General features: G+C 45.7%; 2 protein-coding genes across 4 annotated transcripts; one reads left to right on the top strand and one right to left on the bottom strand.

The window, feature by feature from the left end:
• The first annotated feature begins 187 nt into the window (after positions 1–187).
• On the top strand, positions 188–17133 carry LOC110983346 (uncharacterized). Of its 2 annotated transcripts, XM_022242536.2 has the most exons (10): positions 254–495; positions 1035–1141; positions 1280–1378; positions 2611–3276; positions 3671–3786; positions 4502–4580; positions 12792–12937; positions 14109–14192; positions 14792–14876; positions 15705–17133. In XM_022242536.2, the coding sequence occupies exons 1-10, from the start codon at positions 312–314 to the stop codon at positions 15834–15836; spliced, it is 1698 nt and encodes a 565-aa protein (XP_022098228.2). In that variant the 5' UTR covers positions 254–311; the 3' UTR covers positions 15837–17133. The 2 variants fall into 2 exon arrangements, with proteins under 2 accessions (XP_087000823.1, XP_022098228.2); XM_087144697.1 differs by lacking the exon at positions 12792–12937 and having other exon boundaries at positions 188–495; positions 15705–15844.
• anapc10 (anaphase promoting complex subunit 10) lies at positions 16840–20014 on the bottom strand. Of its 2 annotated transcripts, none has more exons than XM_087144698.1 (3): positions 19879–20014; positions 18525–18741; positions 16840–18111 (listed from the first exon to the last, which is right to left on the bottom strand). In XM_087144698.1, exons 2-3 carry the CDS (start codon positions 18706–18708, stop codon positions 17705–17707), a joined length of 591 nt encoding a protein of 196 aa, XP_087000824.1. In that variant the 5' UTR covers positions 18709–18741; positions 19879–20014; the 3' UTR covers positions 16840–17704. The 2 variants fall into 2 exon arrangements, with proteins under 2 accessions (XP_087000824.1, XP_022098230.1); XM_022242538.2 differs by lacking the exon at positions 19879–20014 and adding an exon at positions 19323–19820.
• Positions 20015–20062: the final 48 nt, after the last annotated feature.

Here is a 20062-nt window from a genome sequence, read left to right as displayed (position 1 = left end):
GCTCAATGGGTGTACTAAATATATATTTAACAATCGTAAAAATTGCGCTGGTGAATGGAGCTTGATAATTTTGAGTCAGGTTTCATACTGCCTAGAGTGTGGAACAAAAGTGAAAAAAATCTATTGATTCATTTTAAAAAATCTAATTGGTGGTTGGGCGCTGGGAATGGCGTAGCCCCAGATAGACTGGATCGGGCAGGACTCGCGGTGAAAACGACCTCGACCAACCGCTGATGGCGCTGTGCTTAAAACACGGATGTGTAGCCTGGAGCCAACGTCTGCACGCACGCACATGGACCGAGCCTGCCTCCATGCACGTGTGCGCTTGTCATGGATGTCGTCCGTCACTGTCCGTCATGAAAAAAAGGAACTGTGCCGTAATTCTGTCAAAGAAAGTCTTCAGTTGGATACTGAGCATATTCATCATTTGTTGTGGTTCGTTTAATTTTTTCCTCCAGCCTGTCATGGCGTCAGATAAACCTGAAAACAGAGCAGGTCAGTTGTCAGTCAGTGCTCGGGTAATGTTTACTTTAACTAAAAATACTGGTGATCGACCCTTTCGCGTTTACTAGACACATTCTCAGAGGGTAGAGTTTTAGCGGTCATAATTATCGTAGTTTCATAATTATCGTAGGCCTAGGCTTACATGTACACGTATTCAGTTCTTTGCATCTAAAATAAAAGCTGTCGGCGGAGTGTCACAGTGTTTGTGTTTAGCATGATCGCCTGATCTGCACAGTTGCTAAATTTTGTGTGATGTCAGACATCACACAAAATTAGTGTACACTAATTTTCTGTTGATGACTGATTGTTAAGTTTCCAAAATGCCTCTGCTGTGTTGATAAACCTTGTCACAGTGGACAGGGACATATTTACATGTAGGACCGAAAACAATAGAGCAGTGATGTCCTCAGTAATAAGTGCCTGTGCTTAGTATGGTCTGTTAGATGGTATTATATTTTTAGGAAAAATGTACACAAAGAAACATAAAACCCCATAAATTTGTGGTACAAATCCTGTTTTGTTTCCTGCAGGTCCTGTGATGTTAATGGACCAATCAGGGAGTGCCTACGGTGGAATCCTCAAAGATTTCTCTCCCAGCTTGAATATCAACGATTCTGATGTCGCCAAAGTGATTAAGGTGAGTGACCAAGCTCAGTATGAATCGCAAGATCCTGTCATTTGAGGGGAACGATTGCTCATAATTTCCTAATTTGCTTTACATCTCAGGAAATGCCTGTGTACATGTATGGTTGCTTTCATGCTTCGTTTGGTTTAGTTTGCAGTGCAGCACATTGAAGAGAACTACCCTGCTGCAGTCCCCAAGGATCCTGGAGGAAAATCCACGGAGCCATTGGTGTCAGATCTCAAAAAGTTGGTGAGTATTGAAAGAAAGAATGGTGATAACCACACTTTACGGTGCAAAATTAGGGTCGTGACAAGCGAAATTGCATCTGTGTAGATGACATCTATGTAAAGATTCAGTAGTTTTGTACACATTCTGACGAAAGTTGGGCATGCCCACTCGTCAATGTAATTGTGCCCACCAATGTGTAGACAAAGCGTATCACCTCAGTCTTGAAGCATCCTTTCTTTTCATGCAAGGCCAACTCTGAGATTTTACATGTTGTGCTCAAAGAACATGATAAATGCATGTAGGTGTACCGTCTTAATAGCTCTGAGAAAGCAGGAAATGTTACAATCCCTCCTGGTTCAGTAAGGCTGAGCTGAATATTCAAATACTTAGTATTCATTTTCATAATGAGTCAGTTCAGCATTTCAGAAAGCCAAGGTCTTTTAGGGTCATTCCACAAGGTTGGGGCACAATCTGTGACGGTGTCGATTGTTACGTGGATCCCGTAAGAGTGAACAGCTGCACGTATTTCCCTGCATGTGGATTCCAAATTGACATTGTTATACATCTTGCATGGCCGAATACAGAGGTGTGTGTTATTTTTACAGGGTAAATGACTTACTCTACAGGTCATGACAGGCGGTAAAAGTTGCGGATGTAACACGTGACACTGTCATAAATTGTGCCCCAACCTCATGGAGTGACCCAAGTAACAAAGTGGGCGTGTGAGTCAGCTGATAGGACAGACTATCGTGACCCAAAGTAGCTATTCCCGAATGGCCTCATATTGGGCATGCGCTGTTGAAATATCAAACTGGCTCGTCGGATATTTGAAAGTGAGAATCCATTTAATAAGGGAAAAAAATTGTTTGGTCACAAGATTGCATTCTGAGCGGTACATCTGTGTTTCATGATTTCACAAGTACATGTAAACTTTATACACCTGATGCGTACGCCGGATAATTGCTCCTCTGTTTGGTTCGTTTTTAGTCTATATGGTTTGTGATGTCAGTGTAGTGGGCCATTGCACCAACATGCATAGTTTGTTTCTGCTTGTGTGGGAATTGGTATAACCGACTATTTGAGTAATGGATCAAATGGAAGGTTGAATACTGGGACAGTCAATTGTTTAATTTAGCTCGGCCTTATGGTTCACTCGTACACTATCCAAACACTGCATCCGCGGTGAAGAAGAGAACACCCGTACATGTATTTTCCCTCTTCCATTTTGTCACTTCCTGCTCCTTTCTCCACAGATACTGCAAGGAACCAAAGATGGCAAAGCCCAGCACTATTTGGTGGAGAGCACTTTTGTCAGTGTCAAAAAACAGCAGTTTCAGCGCAGGAAAGCCATCTATGGCTTGACGTACTCTTTTGGCTTAACCTGGAGCAATGCCGCCAGTCCACTCAGACACAACATGGTTGTCTCACTAGACAGGGAAAGAAATATGTTTCTGTTTGAACACACTTTTTCCGCCGATAGCAGTCCTGCCTCAGAAAGCGAATCTGATCTCTCGGCCACATCAACCAAGGAGCTGCCCACCGGCAGCCAATCAGAATGCCTACAAGATTCCGACAGTACAGCCGCTGACCAATCACAGTGCAGGTCAGGCACTCAGGACCTCTGGAGTTCGAAAAGGAGAACCGAGGCAGAAGAAATTGAAGATATTACTCAGTCCAGTGGACAAAACCTGAGCATCGTCACCCAAAATATATGGAACTTCAACGGCATTTATGGGAGCAGTATTTCTGCGGACAACGTCGGGTCCTACACTCAGAGGGTTACGCGGTTAGGAAGACTTGTAGCTGACACAAAGGCTGATATTATCGGGTTTCAAGAAGTAAGGTTTGAAGTGAACAAGGGTGGCCGCCTCGGACCTTGCCAAGTGCAACAACTTGCAAAACATTTGCCTCAATACCAGGTAGCTTGTTTTGTAATAATAACAATGATACTAATACATACACGTATTTCAAAATGCCTTCCATGTCACAGACAAGGAATCATGAGTTTTAGAAGTTGCCTAAGTCAGTTCAAATCGAAAACAAGATCGAGGGCCTGACGTTTTGATCCAGGCAGAAAGATTGGCTAGGCTTGAACGACGTGTCGACCCCAGCAGTAATCCGCTTCAAAGGCCTTGGAGAAAGATTTGCTAGGCTTGAAAGGTCAGGCCCTCCAGTTTTGACTGAACATATTTCAGGTCACTCTAGCAGCAAGCAGTTTAAATTCAGTTTTTGTATGCACATTTGACATTTCTTGCATAAATTCAAGCAGTTGCCGTAGCAATCTCATCTCAACTCTCTTTCCCAAATTTCTAGTTTGTGTACCAGCCGGCTATCAACTATGTTCCAAACAGCCTTGACCGGTCCGAGGAAGGCCTGGCCATCTTCTCACGGCATCCCATCCTATCGCATGACTACATCCTCCTTAGTCGGTCAGTTCCAAAAGCGTACCTCCACCGTCTTTGTTAACCTTACAACAAAGGGCATTTTTGTATTTGGAAGCAATATGAGCCTTTCACAATAGTGCGCCACCGGGAGTTTGCAACGCATCGGCCAGTCACAACGTGCGAAATCTGTCGACCCAGTGAGCATCTGGAAAGGGTCGACAGATTTCGCACGTTGTGATTGGCCAACACGTTGCAAACTCTTGGAGGCACACTATTGTGAATCACCCGTATTGCGCAAGGAAAACTTCCAGGAAACGTTTTTCCATACATCAATATAGAATTTACTGTAACTTTTATACCATCCAGCAACTTCAGCAAGACTGAAACACTACTTTAAACAACATTCATGACTCATGTTCAATGACGTGGACCAGTCGTACAGGAATAGTCGTGCATGTACAATGTCTCAAAATCAAGTTCCCATTTCTCATGTGTCGAATACCCTATTGGGAATGAGCTCGTTAACCTGTACATATCCACGTACACAGGTGAATTGTGTCGTGCCCCCATCAACGCCAAACCTGTCGTAGTGTCCGTTCCAACTTTGAATTTTTGTGGCCATTTTTTTCTCCTCATGCATTAAGTTTGTCCGTTGCTATCTGCTTTGGGACGTTACGCGTACCCTCGAGTCTAAAGATAACCCCTGGTAAATTTTCCCTCGATTTTCTTGATTTTTTTGGGGGGGGGGGTCCATGTACAGAGATATGAACGATGAGGAGGACCAACAGCACCAGCGGATCTGCCTCCACGCTGAGATTAAGACGCCCTCTGTTGGCAGAGTAAGTACACACTGTTACATGTATTGCTTGTCTTAAACCATTCGTAATTTCAACTGCCTCGGAACCAGTGTAGGAAATTAAGCCTCGGAAACTAAAAATTTCATGGCATCTCAAAGCGGGGTCGGCTGGTAAGAAATTTATATTTCCAAGGGTGCACTTCTTGAATTCAGATTCAGTGTAAGGGTACATGTAGTGCTGGTTGAAAATAATAGCAAGGGAGGTCAAGGCATTTTGTCTCAAATAAAGTGAGCAACTCTTGAAAGGGTACTAGTGTGCACAAATATTTCGGCCATTTTGGTACCTCATTTAGGCTACAGTAGACGCACTGTTTTCTTTGTGCATTTCAAATTCTGCATTTGTCCAAAGAGTTCCACATTGTTTGAAAAACTGAAGGCGCGTGCCATCAAACCGTTGTCACAGGATCTGCATTTTTCCCCGAGACAGGTCAGCCGAAAGGTCCATACTTTTTTCAGTGTGTGCTCAATGCACGTGGGCCGACACGTTTGGTTTGAGGTCGTGACTTTCAAGTGACCATAACATCTAAGAGTCATTCCATGAGGTTGGGGCACGTGGCCTAGTGGTTAGGGTTTGTAGCTTCTGATCATAGGGTCGGGGGTTCGAATCCAGCTGGTGGCAGCGCGTTGCGACCTTGGGCAAGTCACTTTACCTCCATGTGCCTCTCTCCACCCAGGAGTAAGTAGGGACCTGTAAGGGTAGATATGGTTATGTGATTAGCCGTGTGCGCCTGATAGGGCAGCAAGTTGCTGCCCATTACTCCCCAGGGAGCTGAGATGGTTTCAGGAATGTTCAGTTTTTGTGAGCCCAATTTGCAGGGATGATGATAATGCAGCGCCCTGCGCATCAGTTGTGATGGATACGCGCGCCATATAAGAATTATTATTATTATTAATTTGTGACGGTGTCCATTGTTACGTGGGTTCCGTAAAAATGAACAGCTGCACGTATTTCCCTGCATGTGGATTGCACATTGACATTGTTATACATCTTGCATGGCCGAATACAGAGGTGTGTGTTATTTTGACAGGGTGAATGACCTACTCTACAGGTCATGACAGGTGGTAAAAGTTGTGGATGTAACAAGTGACACCATCACAAATTGTGCCCAAACCTCATGGAGTGACCCCAAAACACTGCGTCATATTGAATTGAAACCTCACATTTGTACTGATAATGCTTTTATGTCCGTGTTAAGTTTAACCACTTTCTGCCGGGGCATTTATCAAATGTTGATGATGCTGGGGCGGGATATTTATCTTTTTTTTTCTGTTTTCAAAATTCTTTAAAAATTTCTGTCTTCATTTACTGGACACTTACAAACACGTGAAGGAATGTCTGGTGTCCACTCTAGCCAGACAGACAAAATCTATCGATGCCTGAGTATTTCAGCCAGGCCTGCAGCCTTGTAAAAAGAGCCCAGATTTTGTGGTGCTACATAATATTCTTTTGTTCACGAACCTGGCTCAGTGCGCGGCTGACCTCTTTTTAATAGGGGCCAGATTAGCATGCAATGGTGCTGTGTGGCTCATCATTGCGGTGGTGGAGCGCTTTTGTCCCCAGTGGTAATCCGCTTGCTCTAAATGCCCCAAACCGTGGTGTACTGTTTCAAAACAAGGCAGGATTATCTCCTCTTTTGAGAGTGAAAAAATGTCGGTAATGCCCAGCAGCCTGGTCTTTTGTTCCGAGTACGGTGTTTTGTTACAAGGCCCCGTTCCCTTAGTCCGAGTTCGGAGACCCCGGCCACGCATATAAAGCATACCTGTCCGGATCTGGAGTCCCTGGCAGGAAGTGGTTAAAAGCAAACGAGGCCTGTGACAGTCAAGTTCTTGGGCAATCCTTCCCCCCCCACCCCTCTGTGAGATGGTCAAAATACCCCCGGTACATGTACCGGCAACCCGACTCTTTGAGCGTTCAATTTCACACACCCCTTGTCCATTCGTACCTTGTGGTAATACATGCGCATTGTAGTGCTGAAAAACTGAAGCCAAACGTGGCATCTGCTGAAAGGTGCGAGCGCTGTACATGTAATTGTCACTGTGCATAAGTACATGTACAACTTTGACGTAGCTTGAGGATGGCGCGGCGGAGAACCAGGCGATGCTCGCGTTGTGTGTAAACAAGGAAAAGGGTGCTGAAGAAGATTTGGAGGGTATCGAAGATGCTCCCCACCGTCACGGCGAAGAAGAGTCTGTCGCTGTCCCACAGGATGGACAGGAGGAGATAGGTGAGGAACGGAACCCAGCACAAAAGGATCATGATCAGGTAGGCCACGATGAACAGGACCGATCTCAGCGGGTGACGCCTGGGAAACGGGGCCCCGCCTCGTCCAGTGCCCCGCCCCCAAAGATGCTCCAGTCGGACGGTCTCATCTCGGACCCGCCGCTGCTGCTGCCGGGCGATGCGGATCAGACTGAACACCAGGATGGTGATGGCTGCCAGCATCGGGGCAGAGACGCTGATCAGGATCATTTTCAGCGTCGAAAGTGCTGCATCTTGGAAGAGTAGATCCCCCGGGTGGCCATCCAGCTCTGTCCACGTGGCGAAGGACGTGATCAATGCGATGGTAACGCTGACCACCCAGATGCTCCCAATTATCATGAAGCACACCTTATTTGTCAGAAGACGCAGGTAGGTCATGGGACGGGCTATTTTGTAGTAGCGGTCGGCGGCAATCACCACGGAATTCAAGAAGTAGCTGCTGAGAAGTAGCAGCAGACAGCCATAGATGGTTGCACTGTGTTGGGCAGAGTACCCCTCTGGAGAGTAATCAAGAGCTGTCCACATCCCGAAAGATCCATTCAAGAACTGGACGAGGCAGTGGTTGGCCAGGAAGAAGTTGGAGATGGAGTGGAGTCGAGCGGACACGGCTATGGACGAGATGATCCAGAGGCAAACGACACAGGTCAAGGCACTGGCCAGACCAAGACCGACTTGCACCGGGACGAACGTGCAGAGAGCGACGGTGTCGTTCAGCCCGGAGTCCATGACTAGCTTGTCTGGCTGACTCCCCATCAAGACAGTTCTTGTGAAATCATCTGGAGGAGTGGCCACCTCCTACAAAACAAAATGCACGAACAGAGATCTGAGTGATGTTGCTTCCACGGAGCCTGCCAATGGAGAGCAAGGCTTGCAAAATAGGAAAATACACCTGCTGAAATCTGCCCCATGGCCAGCAGAGTTCTTCAGAAAGGCTCTCCCTGCTTGCAACAAGTACATATATATATGTTGTACGCGTATGTAATGCTCTTCTAAAGAACAAGGGAACACTACTTGTCAGTGAACTATGAAAGCGATGATGAATCTCTGTGAAAGGCTGCATCAGAGTGGATCTACAACCGTAAGTGCTTCATACATGTTCCTCTAATGATTTACATCCTCTCAGTGGCTTTTATGAAAGGAGTAGATGGACTTCCTGTGGCGCTGTCATTAAAAGCTTAATAACTGCTTAAGGACGCATTTCAGGAGAGATAATGCATTTCAGTTTGAGGCAATGAGTCAGCACTGTTTGAATGGAATGAAGCAGTAACACTGATTGCCCATCTTTGCATTTAATGACGAACCTGGGGATTCATCTGTCCAGTGGCGTCATTCCTCACTGCTACATGTAAGCTTTTGCCGGTGTGCACTTAGCTGCTTACTAAAACGCCAGCTCGGTCCGTCAACCCGTCGACACTTATACATGTAAGTAGTCGATGAATCCTTGATTGATGGCTTCGCCTCCATCAGCAATAACACTGCCCCATCTATTCCTTGGGGCAATAACTGCAAATGAAAAAGATGGCTCGGGGAGGGCAAAGACAGGAAACGTTGGAAAGTGGAAATTCGGGAATAACAACATTTTATTTTCAAAGCGCACATCGTGTTGATCATATAGGCTTACTCTCTTCAGCTGAATCCGACCCGACAGCGTCAGAAGAGATACATGTAATTTTCTCAAATCATTTTGAAAAGCCAAGTGGTAGGTAGTAATGGTGCACATGCACGCTAATGAAATCAAAATCCATGCCTGTTGCTCGAATGTAATGTACTTGTACATGATACCAGAGCCAAAACTTGTGCATACCCAGGCAGTTTGACCCCATTGTCCTTTGGATGGAGCCCCCTCCCCCATGACCAGCAGCCACCAAGTTGAACTGACACTCCACTTGCTCTAAGACAGGTTCCACTGGACAAAATGTGCAGTTACCATAGATACTGTACATGTACATGTATGTTGTCTGTACCGTCGCTAATAATAAGGTTGTTTGCAATGATACTTTCACAAAATGAGAAATCAGAATAATTTACCAGTGAATGTACTACAAAAACATACATGTATTTTACAGACATGTTCATGTATATACAAGAAAAAGTGTGCGGGCCAGAGGTAAGGGTTATAGTCACTCCCAAACGTAGGGTCGGGGGTTCGAATCCTGGCAGGTGGTTACATGTTTGGACCTTGGGTAAGTCACTTTACTCCCAATTGTCTCCATTGATCTCCACCCAGTCCCTGTGAGGACCAAGGTATTGTTCATGTAGCTGTGCTAGTCATTTAGTCATTTGCGCCTTACATGTACAGTGTAAATAGCAACATTGTGGTGCATACCCCCTCCGAGGTCGAGACGGTGGAGAATTTCTGGGATGTCTCTGGGCCTTATGAGCAGAGATATTAAAGATGTTAATTACCTTTTTTACTGGATTGGATTCCAAAATACACTTAAGTCAGTTTTCCAAGTCCACATTATCATAATTCAAAAACACCATTAAAATATTCGTACGCTGTATTTTAGCAGGCATACTAGTGTAGCAAGTGTCAAAGCTGTACTTTCGCAATGGTGAGATAAAATGCAGTACAAACAGAAGGGAGTAACACAGTAGCGTGCCAGCACACTTGTCTTGTGGGTGCAGCTTTCCAGCTCCATGGCTGAACACAATTAGTGCACGTACATGTACCTGAATGCAATCACTGTCTGTGAATTGTTCACGAGCAATTAATGGAAAGGACGTGGTCAAATGGAAAAAAATCTAACTTATTGTACCTAAACACTACACTTTTTTAATGAAACATTTCAAAATCTGGTACTTGTATTATTGGCCATTACTGGCAGTTGATATGCAATAGCTTCACTGTTTCTGTGGTACCATGGACACGATGGAAGTACAATGTACAAATGGATTGAAAGGGATTGTCACCTCTGTTGCTCACACACAAATTCAACATCAAATCTTAGGTATGTAAGACTTGGTTCTGCCGAGCCCTTATGCAAAAGGAGCACGGTACCATTTGCGGCATAGGGATGTTGATACATTTCCTGTTTGTTCTTAATTTGTTACCAAAAAGTGAGCTTTTCGCAAGGGGACCGGTACTTCGCGATGATTCACTCTGCATAAATACATGTACACTATTTTTTATGGTACAGTTGTACAAAGTTTCTTATTCCAAAACTTGGCCAAATGAAAACCTTAGTCGTCACCATCATCAAGCTACAGTCTTAAGCTAACCAAAAAAAAAAAAAACCCACCTCCAAAACCACTGAGATGAACAACAACGTTAAAACTTTTAACAAGTCAAGCAATACCCCCAAAACATCGAACATCTTGTCACTTCTTACAGAATTTCTTGTAGATTTTGTAAAGCATTTGTTGGTGCTCGTATTCCGTGAACACCAGAAACATAGTCCCCAAGAACATCTGCAAAAAAATTAGGATTTGGAGAACACTATAGAGAGATGCGTAGACCGTAGATTTGTACGTGACTTTGCTGAAGGCTACCACATGCGAGATCACCAACTGCACCAACCAGGACACCAGCAAGGTGAAGAAGTGGACCAGGAAGTACCAGGTTTTTTTATGATGCGGTCGCAGCCTGTTGTGTGTCGCTTGCTCGGGGTCTCTCTCACATACCGCAGGTTGCCGGTGATGCAGTGCCTTTCTGGAACCCTGCTCCGGCTGTTCCTGTCGGTTTTGTGTCTGCCGTTGTCCTGGCAGGTGTCGCCCTTGTGGCATCTGTTGTTGCTGTTGATCTCCCTGGCTGTCCTGGTATTCATATTTTTCAAGCTGATATTGGGATTGTTGTCGCTGCTGCCGCTGCTGCTGCCCCCATTTTACCCGCTGGTGCTGGGGCTGTCCATTTTGACCTTTGTTGTTGACGCGCGCACCATGACGAGGGTTTTCCCGGGATGGATTGCTGTTGACAGACATGTTAGTTCCTCCGCTTCCGTCAGGCCTGCTGTGCTCATTGTCTTTGTCCTGCTGCTGCTGTTGCTGCCATTGCACCGGTTGCCGGGGATTTTTTCGTAAATGCATCGTTAGCTTCCTGAAGTCGCTTATTTTCCTCTGGTGTTTCCTCAAAATGCGCATGATTGCAATTATCAGTGCGATGATTGCGGTGACCGTTGGCAGAGACACCACATCGAAGAAAGAGTACCAAATGGTTTGGAATTTTTTCATCAGCTCTCCCGGGTCCAGTTGCTCAGCCGAGACGGTCGTTTGCAGGAGGACGAACATCAGCACACCAATAATCAAGGAGATAGTCCAGTCGACGGCAATGACGCTTGCGCATGTCTTGCCAGTCGCCAGATTAATGTAACGGAGTGGCCGAGAGACCTTGAAGTATCGGTCCGCCAAGATGACGACGGAGCTGAAGCAGAACGCACAATACGACACCATCGATGCAGCATTTAAAGCATCAGATGCATCTTTGCCGGCCGTGAACATGTACATCAGATTGTCCAATGCAGGGTGAGTCAAGGCGTAGGCAGATGTGGCAAGGTTGACTGCCGCTGCAAACATTTCTGAGGTACACAGGTTTCCAAGGAGGTAATTGGAAACGCTGTGCAGTCGCTTGTTGAGGGCAGTTGAGAGCACAACAAACACATACACTGGGAAGGTGACTGCACCCAGAATGATGTAGATGACATGTGACCAGAATGGAACCTGGTCCCATACTCCAGGAGATGTGGGAGTGCTAACCGTGGTATTCATAGCGTTGCTTTCAATCCACCAGCTGATGTTCCGGACGACCGTGATTTCTTCTTTAATATAACCCTCCCAAGCCTGAAAAAGCCTGAAACAGTTGGCAATATTTCAATGTCCACAATGCAGTCTTACTGGTGCAGACTCTGTGGTCACACCTGTCGATTGGCCGTCAAAGTTCCTGCGGTGTCGCAACTGTTCGGTTTAGAGAGACCACAAACCAAGGCTGTACATCCAGTTTTCCTCTTTGTTCTCTCTTCCAACGCAGCAACTGCTTGCCTTGGAACCATCTGAACAGGTTCTCCTCTCGGGCCTTTTTCATTTCCTCGATGACGGATGCAGGGTTGGGCTTATTGACAAAGCAATCTAGAAATCTGTCATGATCTGCAGATGGTCACGCCCTTGACGCCTGATTAATAGCTCTGTGCCTTTGTCGTCACAGTCAATCTCTTACCTTCTCTAATTACAACCGTAAACTCTGCCGCCAGATTGCATGCGTCTGCCCACCACTTTAATTGCGTCGACCCCAAAGTCAAAGTACTCGTCACACAATCATTAACCCTAACCCTCCTCAGTCCTCCAACAGGTGAAGGATTGAGGAGGGTTAGGGTTAATCAAGTGTACATGTACCTGTACATTAAAAAACCCAACCCTGTCCGTATCACTCATTTCTGCATCCATATCCACAGCGTATCCGCGGTTTTGGTATCTTGTCTTGTAATCCTCTGGTGTGACTCTCATTAAAATGAATTGAGTTGGACGTGCATCTTGTGTCGGGGGCTGCAAAGCGTACAACTCGATATGATCCATCATTCAGTTAGCACAGAAAATAATTACAGGTGTGCTTAGCTAGGTCCAAGTTCCATCTTGTGGTGCTCTGACATTTAAAAACAGAGAACTGCCACCTCATTCGCCTCGAGCTGAAGCACCCCCCCTCATTGGTCGAAAAGATCCATGTTGGTGGGAGTGCTCATTCTGTTCATATCCGTACGACTGTAACGGGCGACACTTTTACGGACCAGCCGAGTGCAGTTCCCACCAAAGGAGTTTGCGTTGCTTAAAGAAAAAAAAAAACATGCACTCTCTCTTGGCCCCGCTCGGGGTGGATATCGCATGAGCGGGTGATACGGAGGCAACCTTGCTGGCATGTAAGACGGAGTCCAGAGTTTTGAAGCCAGAAATGGGGATTCCTCCCCCCCCCCCAGTTTTCTTATGCTCGTTGTGTTGGCCTGCTCACAGGTTCACATTTTTGTGACTCACCTATCCCTGAGCGAGGCGGCGAGAGAGAGGAGTGTGCTGGAGATCTGGAATCACATGAACAGGTTCCCTGGACCTGCCGTGCTCATTGGTGACCTGAATGCGCACCCCCGGAGTAGAATCATAAGGTAGGCCACTGCGGTGTGTCCTCTGTCAGGACCATGAATCCTTTGGATGTATACAAACTGTAATGACCACGAAATGGACCTTTCTCACGAAATATGCAAATAAGGCAGGCACATGCGCGTTACTACCACTGGTTGGCAAAGTTGCTTAAATCTATGACGTAACTATACAAATCTCTATGCACGCGCAACTATGAGCAGGTGCGCGCTGTTTCCGTACTAGTATACATGTACATAGTTTGGCATAAGTGCCAAACAAAAAAGACAAGGAATTGTTACTTTCTTACCTCAGGACACTAAAAACTTTATTTAGTTTCCAGCAAAGCCTGCTGAAGTATCCCAAAAGGCTGCAAGACGGTTCCGATTGACCTTCAGTGGGCCAGGTTATGGTTACAGCAGGTCTCCTACTCTGTCGAGAGTGTTGATGGCCGCGCTTGCCAACCTGTGGTACTAGCATGCATGCGCCGGTCTAATTGGCATATTTCATGGGAAAATCCATTGTCTTTGGTGTGTGTGTACATGTTCCTTAACACTAACTCCCTGGGGTGATTACCTAGCAACCTCCCACATCCTTCCAAATCTCAATTCCATACATAGAAAAGTGTAAACAAACAGTTTGACTACATAAATTATTTGTGGTAGATGTACATGCTTAATCCGACGTAAAACAAGGCCCAGTATACCAGTGCAGTATTTTGCATCCGAACAGATTCCAGCAAACCCCGGTGTTGGAGTTTGGCTGGTTTAGGATCATTAGGGTTACAGCTCCCACCCCTGACTCAAATCTCAGTTCAAGTTTTCCCGTCCACTGCATGTACATGTACTTTGCTGTGAAGTGTGCCCCAGTAGTGTAACCGAGGAGATTTTCTTCGCACGCCATGAAAACAGGTCATAGCAATTGTTACTGTACAGAAGGGGTATTGTTAGGCCACACGATTTTGTGTAGACAATTTACATGTATAAGCTGCTCCGGTCCTGAATGCAATAGTTACATGTACGCGTACTTGTATCTGCCATAAATTAAACTCCAGGCCTTTATTGTGAACATTGCAAAGCATGTTAAAGATGGGATCTAAATTTCTGGATGTCCTTTAGAAGGCTCCTTAAGACTGATGGGTATGCAGAAAAATTGACAAAATTTCACACAATTTACGCCCATGGTTTTGCATGACAGGTTTCTGCAAGGCGAGCAGGAGATCGGTGGCGTCAAGACAGAGGGACTGCAAGACGCGTGGCTGTTGAAGAACAAGGAACCCAGGCAAGTACACAAAATGTTTTCACTCTAGTTGTGGTCGCCTTGAAATTGATACCATAGTCAACTCTTAAACCCTAACACTCCCAGACTGTCTCAAATCCCCTGGATTTGCAGGATGCTTGGATCATGGGGCGAGTCCTGCAAACTATAAGAAGCAATCCTTGTGATCCTTTTGATTAAGTTCGGCTTGTTGTAACACCTTGGATCTGATGTTCAAACAGAGTAGATTACAATTCAGACATTGAAACTGAAATGCCAGCATGACCCTTTCCCCCCATCTTGGCTGAACTTTGTAACTTGAGGCGTTGTTGTAGTTGAGCCCATCACAAGTCCCCGCACGTCCTTCACACGTCATCCAGCCTCGAGTCAAACGCTATCGGACTGAACTCTGACAAGCATTTCTTGTCATCGCTCATCCTTGTACATGCGAGTGGTCTTGTGAGAGGACTTGTGACGGACTTGACTACGGCTACAGCACTTGCCCGAGGTCGGACACCACAGTTTGTGAATCCCCCAAATCACAGCTCGCCATGTACATGTACATGTACACTTCAACTTTGCTCTGTGAACTCTGACATTAAACTGTGTTCATATGCCGACAGGGTTGGCAGAGGGTCTTATGCAAAGGGGGAGGCTCGAGACCCAGGACTGACATTCAGCGCGCTGAACGAACATCTCAGTGAGAGGGTAAATATTAACAGCCTCATCATTAATACATTTCTGATGGTGCCCCAGGCACTGTAGCTCGCAAGAAACCTGTAGGGAGGAGACAGTGAGAAGTACATGTAGTTACAGGTTCAGAGGTGGGAGGAAAACCCCAGAGGAATATTCTGGGTAAAACCCAAGGAATCACGTAGGGACTGAAAACCCAGTCCACATGCGGAATGAGCCAGGAATTGAACCCTGCGCCACAGAGGTAGAAGGCGAGGGAAGAACCACTATGCCAACCTGACCCCCCCCCAAGTTGAGAGCTGCTTTGGCAGTGTTGTAATCAGATTGCCGGGGACTTTCTGACATCGGAGGTGCTTTTTTTCTCCTTTTTTTGGGTCCATTTGGGTCTTGTTTATTTCAATAAACCCAATCCCTCCCATATTGTTCAGAATTGATGCCTGGATCACTGGATTTTGAAATATTTAGGAAGCTTTCTGAGGTCCTAGCAGGAATACCCAGGTTGGAGTTGTTAGGGCAATAAGGTGAAAGTAACTACGAGTATTCCAATGATGTTCTAAAGACAAAGCACTACTGTGCTATGTCATAGCGTTTCTCCTCTTGACCCCGTCTTTTCTTTCGAAGCCTTATATTCGGGTCTGCCGTCATTAACTGTTATTGAAATTTCAATCCTCTCTCTCCAGCACTGTGCATTTATTAAAATGTTATATGGCCTGCATCATGAAATAATTTTGCTTCCCAAAAATCAAAACAGTAGTGTTCAGGTTTTAAGTTTAACCCCCCATGCCTCTACGTTCCGGTGCCAAGTATTGATAAAATTACTGGTGCTCGTTCTCACCCTGCTAGATTGATTACATATTTGTGAGGCTCCCCGGTGACACGAAACTGGCCGACATCTCACTGGTCGACGACGGAGACAGAGGACCAGTAGCGGCATCCGACCATCTGGGTTTGAAAGCAACGATAGCTAGGTCCTGAATCTTGGACGTCGGAAATGAAGCATGCAGTCAAAACTTCGCAGTCCATGGAGTTGTTCAAGCTCATCTCATCTCATTGCAGTGATCTCAGGGTGCCACACGTGTGAAAACAAAGACTGGCGATCACAGGAATTTCATACAAATACCCGACTCTGAGGTGACGCCTTGTCAGTGCCGGTGAAGTAGATGGAATTTTCAAATTTGGCTGGCTGGGGAAGAAGTACCGTAACACCGCACCCACAGATTTTGCATCTGCATTGGCCGAGGGCCAGTTGAATGGCATTGGCTAGTTTTGCTACCCTGCGTTGTCTGCCAGGGTCCCAAACTGCTGCACCCTTATGAACCTGCACTAAGCACAATCAATGTATACAATGTACTACAGGATTGGGTTTAAAATAAGATATTCCTATCATATGTACAGATGTGCCTTCAACTTCAATTCAAGTCTAGTTTTATACTTGTCTATTGATATTTATCAGGCCTTTCCCAAATGTACATAGTAACAAATGCACACAGTACTAACAAAAAAGCAAAGTTGATGGAGTATGGAGGGCCAAGTAGAGCAAGAGTTAACTTATTAATAATGGCCGTGAAGCGGTGAGATTAATCAGGGAAAAGAGATTCAGATTCAGCGCATACGTGTCTATAAGCACTTTTAAACTTGCCTCCCGTTAGTGCACAAGATGGAGTTACTTTTCTATTTTTTTTTCAATTTGATACATCCTGTAAAGTGCTCTTGCATGTACCTGTAAGTATGTCACTTCTGGGGAGCAAAATAAATCTTTCACGGCTCGCGCATTGAGGCAGTGCAATACATGTATCATCTGCAATAGTGTGACCAACTCCGATCGAACGCACGTTAGTCGACGATGGTCGGATCAGTCCAGTCAGCTATTCGCGACCAGCCTATTGAGGTCGGTCGCGTCGTTGGTTGGCATAAACCACTTTTAATAGCACTGCGCAGAGAGGACCAGTTATAAGAAAAATGCCGGAAAAATAGCATGTCACTAATACACAACAATTTTCACTTTAATTTGTCCTTTTTTCCCTTCCTGTGGCCACCTTTTCTACCCTTCGGCGTAGCAACCTGACAACGGTTGACTAGGGTCGTTCGCACTCAACTTCACTGTACACTGGTATTTGCGCTTGGTACGTCATGAACCAACCTCTAGTTAACTAGTGGTCCTTGATCGAGCCTGCCAACCAGCGACAACCTGACAAGTAGGAAATATTACATCTCACATCTAGTAATATTATATGTACATGTAACAGTACGTATTAAATTTGTTAATCTGTAATCCAAATGTTTCCGAGTTTGTCTTCATTTCAAGCAGGGGGAAGTGTTCTTCGTGAAGTTGCTTTAAGAATGCAGAAACATGATGTGATCTGGGAAAATTCTTCACATGGTGACATTGTGGCTTTCTTGGGTTACTCACGTACATCAAATTAACGAGGACACTGTGCTGTTTGTGGTTCTGACTGCTTTATGATTCTAGGTCGTCTATAAACTTGACTTGCGCCCTCGGGAAGTTAAAAACTGGCTAATATTATTTTGAGAAATAGTGCTTTCAAAGTTCCGAGAAAAATGTCACAGAGATTACACAAAATGGACCAACAGAAAGATTGCAAATTAAAGTTGTATTTGTGTACTGCAGCAATGGAGTAGTTCTCCTTCAGAAATATGCAGCTTTGGTTTAGTGTCTCTCATAAAATCCTCCATGGACAGTCGTTTAAAAAATGTGAAACATTTGAGAGTGCGGACTGAACTCCTTGAAGGATGAGCAAGGGTGACCAGCCATGAATAATCTGCATCAGGAACCCGTCAACTCGACCTAGAGAAATGCCAGCCCCGACCCCCCCCCCCGTTCGTCATCTGATGATGCTAAACATGTTGCATTCCACTGTGGAGAAGTTGGGCATGTGGTGGAAGACGTTGTCCTGCGTGGGCGCGTACACCTTGATCTGCCGCATGTGGGTGTCGCGGCCGTTCTGGTGGTTGGAGAGCGCTGCTATCTGGATCATGAACGTCCGTACGGGCCGGCCCCGAGCGTCGGCCAGCGGGATGCGGATCCAGCCGCTGGGCTGACCAAGCTCCAGCAGCTCCACCTCTTGGAGGTCGTGGAAGTTGTTGCCTACCCGTACCGAGATCTTGTTGGGCGTGTAGCTCTCGTCTGACTTGTAGTCGGCGTAGATGGCCACGCTGTGCACGGTGGTCTTGCGCCGGAACTGGATGTTGACCAGGTGGGGTTGCGTGCCGTCCGACTGCCAGTACGTTTCTGGACAGATGGGAAATCAGTGGTTTCTAAACAGTTACGTATTGTCTCACAACATGCGCTCTTAATGTTACAATGGTGAAGGACGGAAATCTTGTATTCAAATTCTCTCTCCAGTAGAAATGCATCCTATATTGTAACAGAGTCCACCATACATGCAAGTCCCCCTGACGTCCCTGCAAGTCCATCTCATGTCAACCAGTTGTAAGCCAGGTCACAAGCTATATGTATTCAAGTGAACTCCCTCACAAGAACATTCCTTTGTCATTGTTCACCCTGTCAGTAACGATTGGTCTTGTGAAAGGTCTTGTGATGGACTCGACTGCTACGACCGTTTGTAAGAAAGCAATGTTTTCAAAAGTTCAGAACACAACCCTTTCAAATGCCTGTTTTTTATCATCACCGCGGATTCTTACCAACAGAGTCGTCTCTGAGCTGATTGACACCAAACCCTGGCTTACACGACGACAGCGACCACACTGCCTGGTCCCCAATCTCCCGCAGCTTCATCTTGTCCTCCTCCAGCTCCTCTTGGTCCTGTTTGCCGCTGGCGCCATTGGGCGTCGCAGCCGACCCCGAGGTACGAGGAGGGGTTGCCATGGTGTCACTGCCTTGCCGAGGAGGGACGCCGCACTGCAAAACAACAAATGACATAAAGGGAATGAAGGCTGCACCGTATCATGCATGTGGTGCACTTCACAGGTTGAAACAAAGTTGTTTCCCAATCTTGTGAGTGAAAGACTAAAAAAATTTCAGTCCGAAACTGGGGACCCGTGCAACGCAGACCTGTGCTGCACCGAGCTACACAGTCATCGTGGACGGTATTATGTTGCAGTCCATTGTTTACTGCTCAAACGCAATGAGGAATAAAATGACAAAATGGTCTGACATTTCTTCAGATACAGGTATGGAAAACTTGTCACACATGTACATGTCTTATTACTCTAGAATGGCACAAGCTGTGTGCATAGAATTTTCCTTCGTTTGATTATAAATTCTGAGGTCAGGATACAGGTAGTTATTTTGATCTTGAGCCAGTAATTATTTGCTTCTGGTTTCAGCCCATTAACTTTAAGTGTAGGAAAATGATCGTCAGGATTACAGGTAATATCACGCCCAACAAAAACACAGTTGAAAAGGGCCTTCATTTAAGGAAGCGACAAGATCTCTTAAAAGGTTCATTTGGCCTATCTGTGATGAAAAATTCCACACACCTGTCCTAAGGTGAAGGCGATACTACCGATCACGGCGGACAACAATCGGCGAGTCTCGCGCGCAATGTTGAAGAGCGCCCTCAATCTTCAGCAATTTGGGAATAAAGCACCGCGCGAGGGCGCGCACTGTCACTGAATATCATGCGTCAAGAAGTTAAATTTAACTAGGCGCATGGCCAGCTTAGAGGCTGCGGCCTGGTGCTGGCGTGAGAAGTGGATTTTTTTTTAAACGAAACGCCACTTTTTGTCTAGTCCATTTCCCCTCCTTCAAGAAGCATGTAAATACCCCAAAATGTAGCCTCACCTCTCAGAAAGAACACAAAAGTCACATAAAATAATTCCAAGTAAAAAAAACCCACTTTTGCCCCCCTCCGAAAATTCGGTTCTGGATCCATCTCTGCTCCACGGTGCACGTATCGCTAGCTGTTGAAATACACTGGCGAACTATTTTGCCATTTGTTTTAAATCCAGACATATTAGAGATGTGTAAATCAACAATACCTCTAGAAATTTTTTATTTCCTCAAACCTCCTGAGGGACTAAGTCTGGTGCATACCTTGCTCACAATACTTTAATATGCCACAGGGGAGTGTGCGAATTCCCTCAAACACAAACAAATATTTTCATTATAGCTCCTTTCTTGTCATCCGGATGAATGGTGTCTGATCTATCCTCGGCATTTTGAATTTCAGATGTCTGCTAAACCTTGCCAAAAAATTTTGAGGGCATGATTCCTGACG

This window comes from Acanthaster planci, linkage group LG13, assembly GCF_054643075.1.
Source record: "Acanthaster planci isolate LZ-2023a linkage group LG13, COTS_SCS, whole genome shotgun sequence".
Classification (NCBI taxonomy): Eukaryota; Metazoa; Echinodermata; class Asteroidea; order Valvatida; family Acanthasteridae; genus Acanthaster; species Acanthaster planci.
Note: the sequence above shows the minus strand (reverse complement) of the source record. Positions and strands in the feature narration are given on the sequence as shown.